Source organism: Ranitomeya variabilis, chromosome 2 (assembly GCF_051348905.1).
Source record: "Ranitomeya variabilis isolate aRanVar5 chromosome 2, aRanVar5.hap1, whole genome shotgun sequence".
Lineage (NCBI taxonomy): Eukaryota > Metazoa > Chordata > Amphibia > Anura > Dendrobatidae > Ranitomeya > Ranitomeya variabilis.
Window position 1 is genome coordinate 584,085,463 of NC_135233.1, and position 20,879 is coordinate 584,106,341.

The window sequence follows — 20,879 nt, forward strand, 5'->3', positions numbered from 1 at the left end:
AAAATGCTGCAGATTAACAGTGTTCAATTGTATTTCAATGCCTCCTACGTTTAGTGTTGCTTTAATGGTTGCCATATACTTGATTCATAACACAGAGGATATATCCCAGCCCAATAAAAGCACCAAACGACAAAAAAAATTTTAGATAGTAAATTTAGCCGAATTAATATTGTTCTCTGGAGCCGCACAAGCTTCTGTCTCCAAGGTCCTGTAATAAGCCAGGTCTTATAGCTGTCACTCGTTAAGTAGAGGCCCATCTGCCAAGCTGTCTTGTTTGATGACTGACACCCTCAGATTTATTTGGGGAGTTTTTAGGTTTAGAAAAACTTAGACTTGGCTTCATACTAATCCGGAAGACCTAAGGTGTTCACCTCTGATATTTGCTGTGTAAGTAAGCCCTGCTAATGTCATGTTCTCGTAATCTTTGTCCATTAGCTATGCATCTTAATGTCTGACAGCCTGCATTCCTCATCTATTCCAGTGCTCCCGATCTTGTGGAAAGGGAATTAAGAAACGAGAAGTTTATTGCAGAAGTGTCAACTCGGAGAAACCTAAAATACTTCCAGAGAACCTATGCTCAGCCAGCTCAAAGCCAGAGTCCACCGAGATCTGTATATTAGCACGCTGCCAGAAGAATGACAAATTGCAGTGGGTGATATCTGCATGGACTGAGGTAACCCGCATAAAATCTGTTTAAGCACATTAGAAAATTTTGTTTTACTTTTATTGGTCTTTGTCAGAACACTTGTCGCCATAAGGAGCAACCAATGAGAGCAGCAAAATGGCAAAATATTCAAGATGCTAGTTTTTCTCGAAAGTGATATAAGTATCATGCAAAAAACTGACAAAAAGACAGACACCAGATAAAAAGTGAGCAATTGTTTCTCTTTTTTATTCTAGCCACTCTCCTGAGTAATCTCTTTTTTGCTTTTTGTAAATCCATCGTACGGTTCCAGAGATATGGGCATTTTAATCTAGTGAAAATGTGTAAAATCTTTACTCAGGGGCGTAGCTCACAGTTACTCTGTTGGCGTGTCTTTGGGCATTCTGCATAATTATCTTATGAACCACGCCTCTTTGAAAAGGATAATAAAAATTAGTTCTGAATAAAAAGGACCATATCTCTGGAACCGTACGCTGGATTTACAAAAAGTAAAAACTGGAATTCTCAAGGGAATAACACAAATAAACTAAAGGCAAAAACGGGATACTTTTGATAGGTCCTCTGAGAAGTTAAAAAATCTTAAACTCTTGAGATTTGGCAATGTAGTAAAATATTTATTTTGGGTTCTGCTTTCATCAAATTAAAACACGTAGTTGTATTAGGGTGGGTTTGGTTCTGTCCATACAAAGCATTTATCAACTACTTAACAAATTGATTGGCACATATTTAAAGACCTTTTAAATCACCCTGTTCTTTACCTGTTGGTTAATAAATTCATGTATACAGAATAAAAAATAAGACATTATTGGCAGCACATTTTCAAAGGATATGCTACTAACAATATGCAAACTGCACAGCGTTGGGACTGGTGTGTGGCTGTAAGTCAGTTGACTGCAGCAGAAGCCTCTCCCTTCTGCCATGTGTGCAGGTGGACAAAACATATTTAAGACCCACCCATAGACTAAGTAGGCATGGCTTCACACAACTACCAGGCAAGGATAGAAACTGCTCGGCAGAAGATTAAAGGATTATTCTCAATCATTCGGTTACCATACAGTTTGCACTAGCTTGTGTGAAAGGACCGTAAAGGAATGCGAATGAAATTATTATATAGGTGATCAGTGGTCATTACGGGTAGAAATCTAACCATGTAAACCCACTACAAGTTCTGTTACACTGACCATTTGATGTAAACAATTGTTAGTACGATCATTCAGTCCCTATATGTTTTGCATGTTGTTGACAATACATAACTAGAGATGAGCGAACCCGATCTGTAAAGTTTGGGGTTCGTACATGAAGCTTGGTGTCCGATGCTGAACTCCGAACACCTGGTGTCCTGTGCTGAACTCAGAACATCTGGTGTCCAGTGCTGAACACCGAACACCTGGTGTCCAGTGCTGAACTTCGAACACCTGGTGTCCAGTGCTGAACTCCGAACACCTGGTGTCCAGTGCTGAACTCTGAACACCTGGTGTCCAGTGCTGAACTCAGAACATCTGGTGTCCAGTGCTGAACACCGAACACCTGGTGTCCAGTGCTGAACTTCGAACATCTGGTGTCCAGTGCTGAACTCCGAACATCTGGTGTCCAGTGCTGAACTCCGAACACCTGGTGTCCAGTGCTGAACTCCAAACACCTGGTGTCCAGCGCTGAACTCCAAACATCTGGTGTCCAGTGCTGAACTCCGAACACCTGGTGTCCAGTGCTGAACTTCGAACACCTGGTGTCCAGTGCTGAACTCCAAACATCTGGTGTCCAGTGCTGAACTCCGAACATCTGGTGTCCGATACTGAATTCAGAACATGGACTTTTCTTGGAAATTTGTTTTAGAGTTCGTGGAGGAGAGAGATGCATTTTCCAGCTCCAAAGTTTGGGCCCCATTTTATTTCTCTGGGGTTCGGGTTTAAGTTCCAGAAGTACCAGAACCAAACTTTGGACTAAAGTTCAGTCAATACATGATGAACCTGAACTGCCACCAGTACGCTGATCCCTACACATGACCAATATTTAGCTGAAAACAGACTATAACACAGATCTATGCTCCTGCTGAGGTTGCCATGATTGGTAGGAGTCAGAAAACCTCCCCAAAGAAGTCATAAAGCAGGCAATTGATTAACCCTTATCAGAGGCGTAGCTAGGGTTTTGGTCCGGGGGAGCGAAGCTTCTGAGTGGGCCTCTAACCAGGTAACCTTGATTACAACTCGGTGACGCGCCCTAATACTGGAGGAGAACCTCAGCAGATGACCGCGCTGTTACTGAAGATAATCTCTATATGAAGACCAATATGGATATTACCGCCATATGGTCAGTGGTAGATATCAGCCCTGCAGAACATGTAACAGATCACTGCACAGTTACAGATAATGTCTTACCGCTGACGTCCTTTCTGATGGAATCGTTCATTTTTCCCATCTTTTCCATCTGGCCCAGACCGACATGACAACGTCTTCCAGCAACGACTCACCTGCAGAGAATACAACAAAGACACGTTTCACTTCTCATATTCCAGCCCCATCACCATCAATTACCAACCTGCACAAACTCCTTATCCTACTGATATCCCAAATACTGAGCCGCTGCTGCCGTATGTGTCCCTATTATTGCACCTGATACCCCAATACTGAGCCGCTGCTGCCGTATGTGTCCCTATTACTGCACCTGATATCCCAATACTGAGCCGCAGCTGCCGTATGTGTCCCTATTACTGCCCCTGATACCCCAATACTACTGAGCCGCTGCTGCCGTATGTGTCCCTATTACTACACCTGCTGTGTGGTTCTCTGTTCCCTCTAAATTCTAAAGCAACTCTCTACAATATAGTAATGCCAGGTGCAAGTGCCCTAGAAAACAGTGCCCATATTTTGCCCCTAGAAAGTAATAATGCCCTGTGTGCCCCTTTGATAGCCACAGTAACCTGAGTTCCCCTATAACAATAAGTGCCCACTTTACATTTAATAAAGTCCCGAGTCTGCCCCTGTACAGCTCCCCTATACACAGCATGATGCTCTCTTATACACAGTATAATGCACCCACACAGTATACTGACCACTTAGTAGCCCCCAAACTGTTTGATGGCTCCAACAATGTATAATGGCCCCCACACTGTAATCTCCATATTGTATGATGGCCCCCTAGATAGCCTCCATATACAGTAGCATAATGCACCAAATAGTCCACAATATAGTATAATGCACTCCCCATAGGCAGACTCTATAGCATACGGCAGCCCCTCATAGGCAGACACTGTAATAAGGCAGCACCCCCATATAGGCAGCCCATGTAATAAGGCAGCACCCGCATAGTCTGACCCTGTAACAAGGCAGCACCCCCATAGTCAGACCCTGTAAAAAGGCAGCACCCCCATAGTCAGACCATGTAATAAAGCAGCACCCCCATAGTCAGACCCTGTAATAAGGCAGCACCCCCATAGTCAGACCCTGTAATAAGGCAGCATCCCCATAGTCAGACACTATAATAAGGCAGCACCCCCATAGTCAGACCCTGTAATGAGGCAGCACCCCCATAGTCAGACCCTGTAATAAGGCAGCACCCCCATAGTCAGACCCTGTAATAAGGCAGCACCCCCATAGTCAGACCCTGTAATAAGGCAGCCCCCATAGTCAGACCCTGTAATGAGGCAGCCCCCATAGTCAGACCCTGTAATAAGGCAGCACCCCCATAGCCAGACCCTGTAATAAGGCAGCCCCCATAGTCAGACCCTGTAATAAGGCAGCCCCCTTAGTCAGACCCTGTAATAAGGCAGCCCCCATAGTCAGACCCTGTAATAAGGCAGCACCTCCATAGTCAGACCCTGTAATAAGGCAGCCCCCATAGTCAGACCCTGTAATAAGGCAGCCCCCATAGTCAGACCCTGTAATGAGGCAGCCCCCATAGTCAGACCCTGTAATAAGGCAGCACCCCCATAGTCAGACCCTGTAATAAGGCAGCCCCCATAGTCAGACCCTGTAATGAGGCAGCCCCCATAGTCAGACCCTGTAATAAGGCAGCACCCCCATAGTCAGACCCTGTAATAAGGCAGCCCCCATAGTCAGATCCTGTAATAAGGCAGCACCCCCATAGCCAGACCCTGTAATAAGGCAGCCCCCATAGTCAGACCCTGTAATAAGGCAGCCCCCTTAGTCAGACCCTGTAATAAGGCAGCCCCCATAGTCAGACCCTGTAATAAGGCAGCACCCCCATAGTCAGACCCTGTAATAAGGCAGCCCCCATAGTCAGATCCTGTAATAAGGCAGCACCCCCATAGCCAGACCCTGTAATAAGGCAGCCCCCATAGTCAGACCCTGTAATAAGGCAGCCCCCATAGGCAGACCCTGTAATAAGGCAGCCCCCATAGTCAGACCCAGTAATAAGGCTTCCCCCTTCGTCAGACCCTGTAATAAGGCAGCCCCCATAGTCAGACCCTGTAATAAGGCAGCCCCCATAGTCAGACCCTGTAATAAGGCAGCTCCCTTAGTCAGACCCTGTAATAAGGCAGCACCCCATAGTCAGACCCTGTAATGAGGCAGCACCCCCATAGTCAGACCCTGTAATTAGGCAGTCCCCATAGTCAGACCCTGTAATAAGGCAGGACCCCATAGTCACACCCTGTAATAAGGCAGCACCCCCATAGTCAGACCCTGTAATAAGGCAGCACCCCCATAGTCAGACCCTGTAATAAGGCAGCACCCCTATAGGCAGACCCTGTAATAAGGCAGCCCCCCCATAGTCAGACCCTGTAATAACGCAGCCCCCTTAGTCATACCCTGTAATAAGACAGCACCCCCATAGTCAGACCTTGTAATAAGGCAGCCCCCACAGTCATACCCTGTAATAAGGCAGCCCCCCCCATAGGCAGACCCTGTAATAAGGCAGCACCCCCATAGTTAGGCCCTGTGATGAGGCAGCACCCCTATAGTCAGACCCTGTAATAAGGCAGCCCCCACAGGCAGACCCTGTAATAAGGCATCAGCACCCATATAAAAAATAAATAAATAAATACTCACCTCTCTTCTTCCTGGTTCCTGCGCTGCTCTCACTGATCTCCTGACAGCGGGCGCTGGGCAGTGACGTCATCGCGCCCGCTGTCAGTGTCAGCAACGTCAGACGCCGACACTGACAGGGGAATGATGGGAGAAGGAGCGCAGCGCTCCATCTCCCATCATTGCGATCAGCTGTATCGGCTTAAAGCTGATCTTCTGATGATGGCGGGGGGCCCACTGCTGGCACCGGGCCCCCCCTGCCTGCTCAGAGGCCCCATAGCGGCAGAGCAGGATGATCGATTCTCCCTGCTCTACCACAGAAGGTAACTGTATCGGCGCGCTGTGCGCGCCGATACAGTTACAGTAGCGTAGCTCCGGGTGGGCCGCCTCAGAGCACCGGGCCTGGGGCGCCAGCACCCTCTGCCCCCCCGGTAGCTACGCTACTGACCCTTATGGTTAAAAATGTTTTTGTCTTCTTAGTACCACTTTAAAGTGAATCTGTTTCCAGGTTTTTGCTCCCTCATCTAAGAGTAGCATGACTTGGGGCACAGATATTTATTTGTCACTTACTGGGCTGCTTGCTGTAGTTTTGATAAAATCACAGTTTTATCTGCTGCTGATCCAACAGTTCTCTGAATGCTGAGCTGTGTTTAACCCCGCCCACACCACTGATTGGCAGCTTTCTATGTACACTGCGTAAGGAGAAAGCTGCCAATCATTGGTGGAGGCGGAGCTACACAGGACTAGATAGCACAAGGCAACTAGTCCTCTGGTGATAATCTCCTGCTGATAAAACAGTGGTTTTATCAAAACTACAGCAAGTAGCCCAGTAATCAGGGTCTCTGCCCCTACATCATGTCGCTCTCAGATGAAGTGGCAAAAAACTTTTAAAGCGATAACCTAATAAAAAATTTTTACCTACCAATATGTTATTGATTCATGTGGGAAGGATACATGTAGAAGAAGTCTTTTATGCAACTAAAATATTTGCCAACAATCCATACAATTTTTAGATATCGAAATATTTTCCCACAAGAAATCATATTTTTTTTTCAAAAAAAAGGAATCAAGTATTAATTTAATGAATATTTTATGCACTAATTATATTTACTTCATTCATTGCACAGTGTTCAGCCACATGTGGTCCTGGTGTAAAGAAACGAGAACTGAAGTGTGGAGAACAAGACAATCATGGCAAACTTGTCACTGTTCCTCAGAGGAGATGTCGTAGTGTCAGAAAAGCCAACATACCCCTGGAGCAGCCATGCAACAGCAAACCCTGCCCTGTGCACTCACCTTACAATGCATTTTATGTATGGAATACATATCCATGGCAGCCGGTAAATTTTCTCTACCTTCACTTGAAAATGTGTTTTTTTGCCCAAATGGTATCCAAAAAAAGTAAAATATGCCACCACAATATATATATGTATATATATATATATATATATATATATATATATATATATATATATATAGTATACAGTTTATAATTAATGTAATCAGAACATATGTTCATTCTCATCAGTGTACGGTTACATGTGGCGGAGGAATGCAAATACGAGTTGTCCAGTGCCTTCACCAAGGTAGACCTGCGGTTGGTTGTTTGCCTCATCAAAAGCCGACAACTTCCCAAGCTTGCAACATGAACTTCTGTCCGACTTCAGGAATCCAAGGTATTAAATGGAAAAAAAAATAATTTTATTAGGTTCTGATTAGTGAAGACTGAACATGCTCACTCAGAGAAGGTGTTATCCTATCATGCTCGAGTGCTGGCCGAGTGTATTCTTTGTACTTGAAAAATATCTTCGAGTCCTCGCACTTGCATGTCTCTCGGCTGCTCGACAACCACAACCCTTTGCAAGAATTGCCTAACAAACAGCCAATCCCTGCATGTGTCGCGGCTGTCGAACAGCCGTGAGACATACAGCCGTGGGGACTCAAACATATTTTTCGAGCACGCCGAAGACACTTGGTTATCACTGAGCATGCTCCGATAACACCTTATTTGAGCATACTCGGGTGTTATCAGAATATCTTGGGCGTGCTCTTATATTATATTCGAGTCCCTGCAGTTGCATGATTTGCGCCTGATAGGCAGCCTCAACACACTGTTTGTTAGGGAATCCCGACGTGTTGACCCCATCCTAGTGAACGTTAGGACTCCCAGTATTCAGATATGATCTACCATGTGTATAAATTATAGGACTACTTCTTTGAAGTATTTTTTGACTGTGGTCATTCATTTTAACAGTCTACTCCATCCAACCCAGACTATCATGATGTCTTCTCCTATTTTTTGAATTTCTTCCCTAAATATTTTTGCCTTTTCTTTTTTTTAGCGTATGCACATATTTCTATTTGATAACATAAACCCCCAATCTTTGTGGTTATGTTTATGCATATGCAAATATGTTAGATGCCATAGCAAGTAGAGATGATAGAATAAATTCGCAGGACCCTTTTCCAATGGGCAGGTTAGTATTCCCTGCCTGGTAATTGCTTTCTACCTCTTGACTTCCCTGCTCCTTTTCTGATTTGTTGACCTGGAATGACGTCGTGTTTGCTTTATGCCACAGCAATAACATCGTGCTGGAGCATCTAATCAAAAGAGATGCCAGCAGATAAGAGGCGGTGCGCAAGGATTCCGTCCATGGGCAATGAAATTAAGAAATGGCAAGTGGATCAGGGTCCTGCAAATCGATTCGCTCATCTCTAAAATGAACCCATCGAAATCCAAATATAGCCACTGAAACTGAGTCCCACTTGCCACACTGCCTACATAAAATTTAGTTCTTTTGATGTTTCTGTTCCTCTGTTAATATTCCTGGAACTGTCTAAATTAATAAACAACTGGTTCTTACTAGTTTTCTTTAAAATTATGCAGCTAAAAATCATATTATCATGTTTCATTTTCTTGCTTTGCAGAAGATCCATCATGTGTGGACTACTTCAGCTGGTGCTCTCTTGTTCCTCAACATGGAGTTTGCAACCATAAGTTCTATGGGAAGCAATGTTGCAAGTCATGTACAAGAAAGAAACACTACAGTGACACTGGATGACCCTTCCGATATTGGCCATTACTTGTCTTCTGAAGCAGACATTCATGCAATCTAAAGTTAATCATCTATGGAATATTGTTTGATCTCGCGGCTGGAAAGTCACAGATAAGTTCCAGACAATCAGATTTATCTCTGATTAAAAGTTCCTAGGAGCATTCAACACTGACATTAGGAAATTTGATTCCAAGAAACTTGTGCTTTGGTCTCCTCAAGAGTACCAAGATGGACGTGTCCTTGATCAAAAAAATTTCATGGCTTTCAGTGGATACAACTGGATGTCTATGACATCTACCAAAGGAGGAAATCCTGGTTTGCAAACCTTTTGTGTCAGATACTCTGGTGGACAGTATCGAAATCTACAGATTGTTCTCTTCACGAGCCAAACTCAATTTCAGTGAATGGTCCACAAACTGGACACAGATCCAACCATACGAGATTTCAAACAAATAATAAAATTTAGAAATGGAGATCTATACTAATGGACTTTGCATTTCAGATATTTCTGAGATCTCATCTTTCGAGATTTCAGAGTAGAGCTCATCCTACATTCTGAATCCAGGCTAAAGATGGTCCTATTTTGGTGCTTTCATGTAGGTGCTATTGCCTTTTTGGTCAAATGTCAGAGTAGACTTCCTTCCTTGGACCCTCAATGTCCAATGGCAAAAAACCTCACTCAGACAACAAGTGTGGTTACAACATGCATACTCTTGAGAGTCTTGACATTATAGATGGTCCTCCTCACCTTGCTGCTGGAGAATTACGGTGCTTATCTTGAGAACTTAAGTTTTGAATTTACTTTCACATGCAAAATGGGATATTGAAAGGAGATATGAACATAACAAGGAACACTTCAGCTTTCTGTGCAAGTCCTCAATCCAATGTTTTTGGTCTGAGCCTCGAATGTCTGCTGCATTTTACTGTAAATGTGCTGCCAGAGTACAGAGGATCCACATCAGGATTAGATCTATTAGACCTGTTATTCACTACTTGGACTTTCCACGCAAAATAAGTAGCTTATTTCTACTGTTGCATGTGAATGGGGCTGCAGGAGATGTGGATTGTCGACAGATTTTGCGCAAAGTTTGGCACAAATTTGGTAATAATCATCTTTGGTTAAGACAAATAATTCCATGGCTATGTACACAATATGAGTTGCATCACCTGCCTATTTATTAGATCAATGCATACTGTGTGATGAGATGACCTCTTGGTCAATGTCCCTTTTCGAAGCTCCAACTCAAAGAAGGTTCCACCAAGTTGTTTTATTTTAGATATATTTTACATCTTAAGTAAGAGTGTAAGCATGAGGTAACCCAAAGTTTGCTTTTGTTGGTCATGAAGAATTGGAGCTTCATCTCTTCCTTTTTAGGTCTCTTTCAGACTTCCATGATCATCGGTATGACAGGCCACATATCTCCCGACCCGAGTTTGACAGCCTCATAGAAATATATGATGCTGTCACTCTCAGGTTGGGAGACGCGCGACCAATTTGTGCATTGCGATCCAAGATCGGACTGATGATCACGAATGTCTGAAAGACATGTGCTCAAGGCTCAACTAATCCTAGGAGGTGTCAAGTGGCCTTAGGGTCATGTCATGCAACCCTTCACACCTTTTGTTGTTAAGAACCTTTTCTAGGTTAGAAATACAGATCTCTGCACTGTGTTCTCTGGAAAAGAAAGATTAAACTACTTACCAATGAGTCTGAAAAACTTTAAGATGTGTGCACACAATTTTTTTTCTGCCCAGAATCCCCCTGAAAAAGTTCTAAAAAAATGCCAAAAAGAATGAACATATGCACAGCAATGTCAAAACGTCTTTCTCACCAAATGTTCCATCTTTTGTCCCTTCTTTTAACCGCTTCAGGTTTCGAAAGCTGTGGAGCAACTTTGAGAAGTGAATCTTGTCCATTCTTATCCGCTTATATATATAGTATGTAAAACTATCACACTAAGGGCAGGTGCAGACAGCCATATAGTCTTTCATGTGAGAGAATAGGGCCGATTATGCAAATTACCCTGATCAAACTCCGATAAAAATTTGATCGGAGCGTGATCTGATTTTCACGGATGAGGAGAAGACGGAGAAAAAAATGGCTCCATCTTCTCGATTCGGTCAGTTCGGAGAAATCGGACCGCACTCAGATGTCAGCCGTGTACAGTACGATTGTTTCCCATGGACTCATTGACTTGCATGGCTGAGTGCAATCCAAATATCGGATCAAAGTCGGGCATGCCGCTTTGTTTTTCACCGGACAATCTCTGTCCAAGGAAAATATCGGACATACACTAATGTTGACCCGAATGCGATCTGATGTTTTGTCGGATTACACTCTGACTGAAAATATGCTCATCGGCACCACACCTTCCCTAAAAGATGTCCAAAAAGACATCAATAAGGCTATGCTCACACGTTGCAATTTTGCTGCTTTTTTTCTGCAGCAAAACCTGCTCTCTTGACAGTAAGAAGCTTGCTGCAAAAAAACAGGTTTTACTTTTTTTGTTGCAATTTTGTGCGTTTTTTTGCTGCGTTTTTGTCATGCTACATTTGTTTCTTGTGTATGCTGATAAAGTTTAGTGCCCAAAAAAATAAATCTGATTCTACTTCATCAGGTTTTGGCACAAAAAAAACAGCAAAACCTGATATCTGAGTTTTTTCAGCGTTTCTTCAGCTTTTTTTTTCACTATCCATTACTTTCCGTGGGTTAGAAAAGCTGAAAAAACGCTGAAAGAATTTACATGCTCTAAAAACGAGCTGTGTGCACAAGAATTCTGAAAACACATAGACTTTGCTTGTACTGTAAAACGCAGATAAAATTAGCATAAGAAAAGCTGAAAAAAAAACGCCCCAAAAACATATACGTGTCAACACACCCTAAAGATGCTCCAAGTAAAACACTGCTATCCTAGAGTGTCTTCCTATAGCACAAAATAAGCGGGTATGCCGACATAAAAAAGACGTCATGTGCACTGAATTTTTTCTAAAAGAAGTCAAAAACCACAAAATTTAGATCAAAATTCATTTTTTGTTTTTTTTTATATAAAGCAATAAAAATGTAAAAATTCCCAATGTGCAAACTCTGCCTTATGCAATTTCTAGAAGTTTACAGCTGTCTGGATTCTTTTTTAACTCCATGATTTAAAGATGTGGCCATTTACTGCAGATAATTTGAGCAGCAAATTTGCAAAAATTCAGCAGGGAAATATGCAGGACCAAGCACATTTTGGTCCAAATTTGCTGATGCAAAATTCAATTGTTTTGCACATTTTTCAGCCGATCCAGGGGTATTTTGGAACAAAAACTGCAACAACACTTTGACAAAGAACGTTGTAGTACTTAGTAGTTTTTTCCACCTCTGAAGTCACCCACCTGCAACTTTAAAACTCAGTCTGTGCTCCTTTAAACTAAAAATTCCGTTAAGAGAAAAAAATAGACATAAAAGGAATAAAACAGTCAATGCAATTGCCAAAACCAGAAGAGCTCAGACATGGTTGTATCCTACTATAATTTTATGAGGAGTGGCAATAAAGAGTATATTTATGGCGTTCCGCTAAATACCACAAGTTACCGTTGATGAATGAAGTTTAGTTTCGCTGAAGCAGTAAATGTAACGTTTCATTTCCATGATTACTTTACTCAGCACTAATTTGAACATCTAGGAGTACAAAAAAAAAAAAAAAAAATTATATATTTTCATTATTTTCTTATTTTATTTTTTTTTTGCTTATGGACACTTATATGGGGACTTAATGGAGATCTTATTCGGCAATTTATTTTTGTTCTGTAAAATGAAACACAATGCAAAATGTTATAATTTATTACATAGAAACATATATTATTGTAATCATACTTAGGTTTTTGTCATGTTTTTGTTACAATTTTCCTCTGTTTTTTGGAGAATTTTGAATAATTTTAAATAATCGACTACCTCTACATCTGTTGTTCTCGGATCCAGATCAAGTTGGGAGCGGCCCCTGGTCAAAAATATTTCTAGATGACCCCCAGTGGTGTAACTAGAGTCCAGTGGGCCCAGTGCAAAATTTAGCTTTCAAAATCCTATAAGGACATACAGTACGTGTTGCCCCTCTTCCCGATTATGGCCCCTTACAGTTATATATGTCCCCATCCTGTGCCCTTTCCAGTTATATATGTACGTCATCTTGGTATACTGTATATGTCCTGAAGCCCCTTCCAGGTATGTATGTCCCCCATCCTGGTATATATATCTCCATTCTGGGCCTATCTTGGTATATATGTTCCCCATCCTGATATATATGTCCTCCATTCTGGTATATATGTTCCTCATCATGGGCCCATCCTGGTATATGTCCCCCATCCTCTTATATATGTCTCCCATTCTGGGTCTATCTTGGTATATACGTTCCCCATTCTGATATATATGTCACCCATCTTGGTATATATGTTCCCCATCATGGGTCCATCCTGGTATATGTCCATCATCCTGGTATATATGTTTCCCATCATGGGCCCATCCTGGTATATGTCCGTCATCCTGGTATATATGTTCCCCATCATGGGCCCATCCTGTTATATGTCCCCCATCCTGGTATATATGTTCCCCATCATGGGCCCATCCTGGTATATGTCCGTCATCTTGGTATATATGTTCCCCATCATGGGCCCATCCTGTTATATGTCCCCCATCCTGGTATATATGCTCCCCATCATGGGCCCACCCTGGTATATGTCCCCCATCCTGGTATATATGTTCCCCATCATGGGCCCATCCTGTTATATGTCCCCCATCCTGGTATATATGTTCCCCATCATGGGCCCATCCTGGTATATGTCCGTCATCTTGGTATATATGTTCCCCATCATGGGCCCATCCTGTTATATGTCCCCCATCCTGGTATATATGCTCCCCATCATGGGCCCACCCTGGTATATGTCCCCCATCCTGGTATATATGTTTCCCATCATGGGCCCATCCTGGTATATGTCCCCAATCCTGGTATATATGTCTCCCATCCTGGGCTTATCATAGTATATATGTCCCCCATCTTGGTACATATGTCCCCCATCTTGGTACATATGTCCCCTATCCCTGTATATATGTTTCCCATCATGAGCCCATCCTGGTATATGTCCCCCATCCTGGTATATATGCCCCCCATCTTGGTACATATGTCCCCCACCCTGTTTTATATGTCCCCTGTTCTGCCACTGTCTTTAACCAACAAAATAAATGATTCTTCTCACTATCCCTCGGCCCCCCCCCCACCACGAAAACCCCTCTTCTGTAGCCAGCTGTAGTTTTTTCTGTTTTTTTTTTTTTTGGGGGGGGGAAGGGAGTTTGATAAAAGTCCAGGTCAAAAATATATTTAGGTGACCCCCTCCTTTGTCGCATAATGTACAAGTTTTATTTTATTTTTGTATAACATGCAAATAAGAGTGATTTCACACGTCCAATATTTGTGATCTGAGTTTTGGACCGCGATCTCCAAACTGTCCACAGGTCTCTTGATCCATACTCATCAGTCACATAGGTGTGCACTTGGACCATGAACATCAGACTTGTGAACCCGGCCTTACTTAAAGGGATATTTAAAAGAATATTAAACAAGCTAGGAGGCAAAAACAAAAATAAAAAACTTTTTTCAAATATGAGTAAACATACGAGTCAGTAATAATCTTTTATGCCTCATACTGAAAATTTTAGATTGTTGTAGATAAATTCTCCATACTTGTCTAGGCAGAAGTGGGAAATTGAAGATGGTGCCCCCTATGTCTTGGAGGACCCTTTTTCCACTTTTTAAATCAAATCTGTCAGCAAATTTTTAATATGTAATCTGACAGCAGAATGTTGTAGGTACAGATATCCCGATTCCAGCGATGTATCACTTAGTTTACTGGGTGCAGCAGTTGTGATAGAATCACTGATTTTGTCTGCTGTAGATCTAGCAGAGCTCGGAATGCTGTGCTCTGTATAACCCCGCCTACATCACTGATTGGTAGCGTTCTGTGTACAATGTATATTGACAGAAAGCTGCTAATCGGTGCTGGGGGTGTGGTTAGACTAGGAGGCATGAGACCCCTAGTCCAGTAGTGATAATCTCCTGCTGATAAAACACTAATTGTATTGAAACAGCAACACACAACCCAGTAAGTGACACATCCCTGGAATCAGAGTCTCTGCCCCTATATCATGTTGCTCTCAGACTACATAGCAAAAACCTTCTGCCAGATTCCCTTTAATCCAACCCTGAAACAGGAAAAAATCATGTATATATACAAACCAAATACACAAGACCACCAGGGACTATAATGGAAATTAAATAATCCAGATGTCAAATACAATAATGATTAATTCTATTTATTTTACATAACATATTAAAATAATATTTAGCTAAAACAAATGCCATATGATAATAAAATAACCCGAGCGGGTTAATAAAGATAAAAAAGTAGCAGATTAATAGGAAAAAAAATTACATAAAGTCAGGTTTGTCTTTTTAAAACTGGAGTACGTGTGAAAAAAAGACAAAAATTATGTTTCTTTAATTATTAGTTTAATTTTATGTAAGAGTGAATGTTTTAACTCCTTTGGCACTAAAGGAAGTCGGTTCTTTGTAGAGGAGTCAAAAAATGTCAAACCTACGGTATGATGTATAATTGCGAAAATGTTGTAATATTTATTTTATGTTTTGTAATAAAAACTTTTTTATCAAGTTGTAAATTTCACAATAAAATATTTAAAATGCTTTAAAAAGATTATTATTATTATTTTATGGTAAATTTACAGACTTAAGGTTAGGGCTTGTGCACAATATCAGACGAGTGCTATGCGTGCTTTTTACGGATAGCACTTGTACCTATGACACTCTATGGGGCTGTAAACCCGTCCAATGTTTTCCTCGGACTGAGTGTTCCACAGAAAAATTGAAGACATGTTTGATTTTTATTCAAGTGTCGGTCAAAATCGTCAATGCAAGTCTATGCGTCGGTGAAAAAAAACCCTATTTTCCCCAACTGACAGAATGGAGGAGATGGAGAAACTATTTTTATTTTTCCCTCCATGTTGGAGAAAAAAATTTACTCTACGCTGATGAAACTCTGATCAAAGTCTCATCAGAATAATCAGACCCTTTCTCTTAGATGTGAAGAGAACGGTTGTGTGACCCTACCCTTACTGTGTGCATCGATATGTTTTTGGTATCTTTTTCACAGAAGACAAGGTGTGTGTCACCAAGAGGTTGTAAAAGATCTTTGGAAACATTTAGTTCTATGACCGCCTAAGTTGGATTGACCATTCAGGCACAAGAGTAAGACCCTCTTCACGCATCTGTGTTTCCATGCTTTGGACCATGGCTTCTAACAAGAAAATGAGGTTCCTGACCCATATTTAAAAGCCAGGAATCATGGACAATGCTCAGACAATGAATCTGAGACGTCTTAATAGGTCCTATCAGGGGCAGACATATCAAGAGGCAGGCAACACGGGGCCAGGAGGTAAGGAGGCCCACTTCCACTTTCATAGGCATAACTATTGGACTGCAAAGGGCCCATATACTGTTTTTACACATGGGCCTTTTCTATCTGTGTCTGCTACTGAGGCCTTTTTCTGTCTGTGTCCTCCACTGAAGCCTAATGTCATATGATCCCACACTTCAAGGCCCAAACTAGTCAATTTTGGTGGGATCTGTGAACTGAACTGATGGTCTCCTGACTCTTCCCTTATGGGCAGAGACAGACTGCCGTATTTCTCATGCGAGAATCGCATTGTAAACGTCGTACTGGCTGTCAGCTCTCCTGACCTGAGCTTGACAGCTGCATAGAGATACATCATACTGTCTTGCTTAGGTCAGGAGAGGTGCCGGCCAGTGAGTACAGTGCGATGCAAACCTCGCACGAGTTATACGGCCCTCTGACTCAGCCTTATAGGTAATAATAGGGGTCAGAAGGATTGGACATATTCAATTTTAATACTATATCCTTTAGTTCTCAGAGGTAACCAGAGATGTCTGGCAGTGACTTAATCCCTTCCTCCCATTTAAACAGCAGTGCGCCTGTCCAAAGTTGCATAATATATCAATATAGAAAACAAAAAGATGTTCAGCTCACCATTAGATGAATTTCTCAGGCTTTGGGTGCAGACTCCAGGATGGTGCTCGGAAAAAGCGGCTGTGGTAATCAAACAAAAAAGTTCTAGCAATAGACATCCAAAATCAGGTTATTGAGTGGACGTTAAAAACGTCATTTTATTACAATGCCTTTAAAAACATGCTGTTAAAATAGTGAGTGAGGGATAACGTCCACTCAATAACCTGATTTTGGATGTCTGTTGCTGGAACTTTTTTGTTTGATTACCAAACTTGCATAAGTATGGTGGGTGAGGAGAAATAGCTGTTGGCTGGCAAATATGTAATATATATTGGCACCTTTGGGGCCCACATTGTACAACAGCAATGTGTTTAACAAGCTCAAGTGTCTATGAATATTATTACTGGAGTCGAGGCCACTTGGTGCCGATACATCTTAGATAACTAAGGATTCGTTGGACATCAATTTCTCGGTCAAGAGGTCATGAGTTTTCAATGGGAAGAATAAAGAAAGACAGCTCTGGAGGAGGTTTATGTCATGGGAAAACATGGGGTGTTGAAATGCAACAAGTCCGACTCTTCTTCCCACAGATATCATTGGTCAGAAGTGAACAAGAGGTGCCCATAAATATTAAATGTTCGGTTGATTCAGCTTAAAACAGCCAGTTTGGTCAACTTTTCTCTAATATGTATGGGGGTCTTGACTCCTTCTGGGCCAACAGATTGCAGGGCCCATGTATGTAGCACCTATAAAAAGTTTTATAATATTAACGTTAGTCTCAAGTTGTGAGGTGGATTCACAAAACAGTAAATCAAGGTCTTCCCATGGACCCGGAACGGTGGCACACCAGGCTGGAAGTCTCATGCAATAGTTGGTGGCAGAATTAATTTAATTTCTAATAACAGATTTTGATACTCACAGCACACAATAGGCTAACCCATACATGGTTGACAAGAAGGTCTGAGAGTTGTCAGAAATCACAGGAGTTTGCAAAGATAAATGCAGCATAGTGATCAGTCTCTAAATGTCAGATCATGGTGCTTATTGCACAAGATGGGGTGACTGGTTGGTCCTACGTAGCTGTAGGTACTAGTTGTAAAGTCGCAAAAAGTCTAAGAAGATATTTACAACAGAAGAAGCTGGATATTAACAGAATCCAAACACTCAGCAGATGAACACAGTTCTGTCTCAACAGTCAGACACAACAGTCCAACTGAGCCTTAAAGGGACTCTGTCACCTGAATTTGGAGGGAACAATTTTCAGCCATAGGGGCGGGGTTTTCGGCTGTTTGATTCACCCTTTCCTTACCCGCTGGCTGCATGCTGGCTGCAATATTGGATTGAAGTTCATGCTGTGTCCTCCGTAGTACATGCCTGCACAAGGCAATCTTGCCTTACGCAGGCGTGTACTATGGAGGACAGAGAATGAACTTCAATCCAATATTGCAGCCAGCATGCAGCCAGCAAGTAAGGAAAGGGTGAATCAAACACCCGAAAACCCCGCCCCTATGGCTGAAAATTGTTCCCTCCAAATTCAGGTGACAGAGTCCCTTTAAAAGGCATAGGGAGATGATGTCACTGAGACCTGCCAGGCAATCTTGTAAGACCCAATGTGGAGCCCAACAAATGGCATCAACCATAGAGGAAGATAATGAAGCCCATCCAAGACAGGTTTGTAACAATTAACAGGCATATTTTGTTTGATTTTATAGCTTTCTCTTCTCTGAAATGTTCACAATTATTTTCCAAATTAAAGAAAATTTCTTACTAAGTAAAAAAATTAATAAACTAGAGCACCACCAAAACATATTAGTCTGACTCATCGTCTCTTTTAGCCTGTTAATAATATCTCTTTTTTTTTAAAGTTGTGTGATGATGATCCCAATTATGACCACAACTGAACCACGAGTCTCCGCTGGATGGGTACATGGCTGGGGTACAGTTTACGATTTATATTTTTGGATTAGTCACAATTAGGGGTTTATTCATTAGACTAGATTCCCTTAGGCTGTTTTTAATAATAACAGAACATTCGGCACATTGTTGGCTCCGATCTGATATCTTCTTAATGGTCTTTTTGTTGTGTAGTTTCGATTACTGTACACCTAAGGGGTTTAATAGAAGAAACAAAGCTGCATATTCAGAAAAAAAGTATATACTGATTTACTTGTATATTGTTAAGAGACTTGATGTCACTTTTAAGAGGACCTGTTACGAGGACAAAATTTGCCAAATTTTGCTTTTATTTTACTCCCACTGCTCCCCTGAGTGTTCTTTTAATTTTGTAACAAATTTTTAAGCATTTCCTACTTTGTCCTCATTTTCTTTAATGAACATCCCTTTTAGATATGGCATGACAGTGATTTTGCTGTATATATGAACAATATCCATTTTCACAGGGATGGGTACTGTGGTGCAGTGACCCCTGTGGCAGCTAGGGGGCGCTGTGAGTGCTCCTTGGGATGTGCATGGAGGCATATTTGTTGTTATAATGGTGGTGAAACAGTGACTAGCAGAATTGTGAGTGGCCGATATGTGTCGCAGAGGGAGTCTGCGTGGTAAGTCTGATGCAATGTTGTTGTTGTTCTGGGACCTGTAGTCCCTCAAGAGTTGTTGTAGTTGTAAGGGAGACTTACTAGGCTAGTTATGTGAGATGGGCAGGACAAACTAGCCACACATCCACACTCCCACCCAGGGGAGTGGTTAAGGGTATATAATGTGACCAGGGTGTGGGTCACATGTTCCTGTGTGGTTCCAGTGTTTGGACCTGAGTGGTGAAGGTCCTGGAAGTATGTGTTGGATTTCCTGGGAATAGGAGTCCTGAAGAGCACATGCTGATGTGTTGGATTTCCTGGGAGTAGGAGTCCTGAAGAGCACATGGTGGGGCTTTGGACTTGCTGGTGGCCTGAGGTGTTGGACTAACGTCCTGAATAGCACCCGGACAGGTCACATGCCTGGGGTGTTGGACGAAGTCCTGAATAGCACCTGGACAGGCCACATGTGCGGTTCATGTGTTAGATGTCCTGGGAGTAGGAGTCCTGAAGAGCACATGCTGGTGTGTTGGGAGGTCCTGGGAGTAGGACCGGATCCCTGAATAGCGCACAGTAAGACTATGGTTCTGGATGGTCTGTGTTAGGGAAGCTACCGTCCTTCGGTGGGTCTGGACAGACTAAGGTGTGCTGCTCAGGCAAGTTGGTGATCCCTGTGAGGCAGCTTTCCCGGAAGAGTGGACTGACAAGGAGTCAGCAGGTGGAGCAGGAGCTCCCGTCAGGTACTATACAGACTGTTGGTGCTTGTAATGTTCTATGAACTGTGTGGTCTACCACGGTGACTGAACGGAATGAGGTTCGGCGTGTTTAGAGACCACGACCCAGTCTCATGTGCGCTGTATGTGACTTGGGACATTGGTGAACTGTACGGCGTACGGACACCCATGGTAACTGGGCGAAGTGAGAGGTCCAGCATGTTTAGTGTCTGTGAGACAAAGCCGTAAATGAAGTGTTTAAGATAAAGCTGCAAGTTTATATCACCAGTTGGTGCCTGTTGTGTTTTATGAAATGTATAATATGAACTGTGCACAACTCGGTTTATGACACTTTAATAAACCGTATAGACTGTGTTTAAGCGAAAAATCGTGCCTGACTACGTTAATCCCGTGCCAAACGAGTGTCCCCCAATACACTCAGTAAGAGCAATCTTACAGTACAATGTGAAGACAGACCATGCAGCTCCTAGAGGGACTTGTTCTCATACCTTTACTACTGCGTGGGAGGATCTGTACCCGATTCTCCTCTCCAGAGGAACTACAATGTCAGAAGTTGCTTTAGTAGTCATGGAAAGTAGAAACAGATATTAGATCCTTCAATCCTGGTGGAAAATATGGAATTGGGGGGCTCATCCTTCTATTCTTTTTAATGACTGTCTACTGATATAATAGGTTAAAGAGATTAATGGTTAAAGAACATCTTCAACCCATCAGTCACTCCATCCCCACTGACATTGCATGACAAATTTTATAGGCCTATAAAGGATATGCACACAAGGAGGAGAACAAGGAGCACATAGTAAGAGTACATATGAGCAAAAATCTTTATTTATATAAATATT

The 20,879-nt window shown here is 42.3% G+C and overlaps 1 protein-coding gene across 2 annotated transcripts in view; it reads left to right on the top strand.

Moving 5' to 3' along the window:
• ADAMTS18 (ADAM metallopeptidase with thrombospondin type 1 motif 18) overlaps positions 1-15,429 on the top strand; it is a 173,850-nt gene extending 158,421 nt beyond the window's left edge. For both annotated transcript variants that reach the window (XM_077288385.1, XM_077288386.1), the window contains 4 exons: positions 482-673; positions 6,774-6,986; positions 7,175-7,322; positions 8,575-15,429. In XM_077288385.1, coding sequence (XP_077144500.1) covers positions 482-673; positions 6,774-6,986; positions 7,175-7,322; positions 8,575-8,708 — 687 coding nt within the window. In that variant the 3' untranslated portion in view covers positions 8,709-15,429. The remainder of the gene's footprint in view (positions 1-481; positions 674-6,773; positions 6,987-7,174; positions 7,323-8,574) is intronic.
• The last annotated feature ends 5,450 nt before the right edge of the window (positions 15,430-20,879 follow it).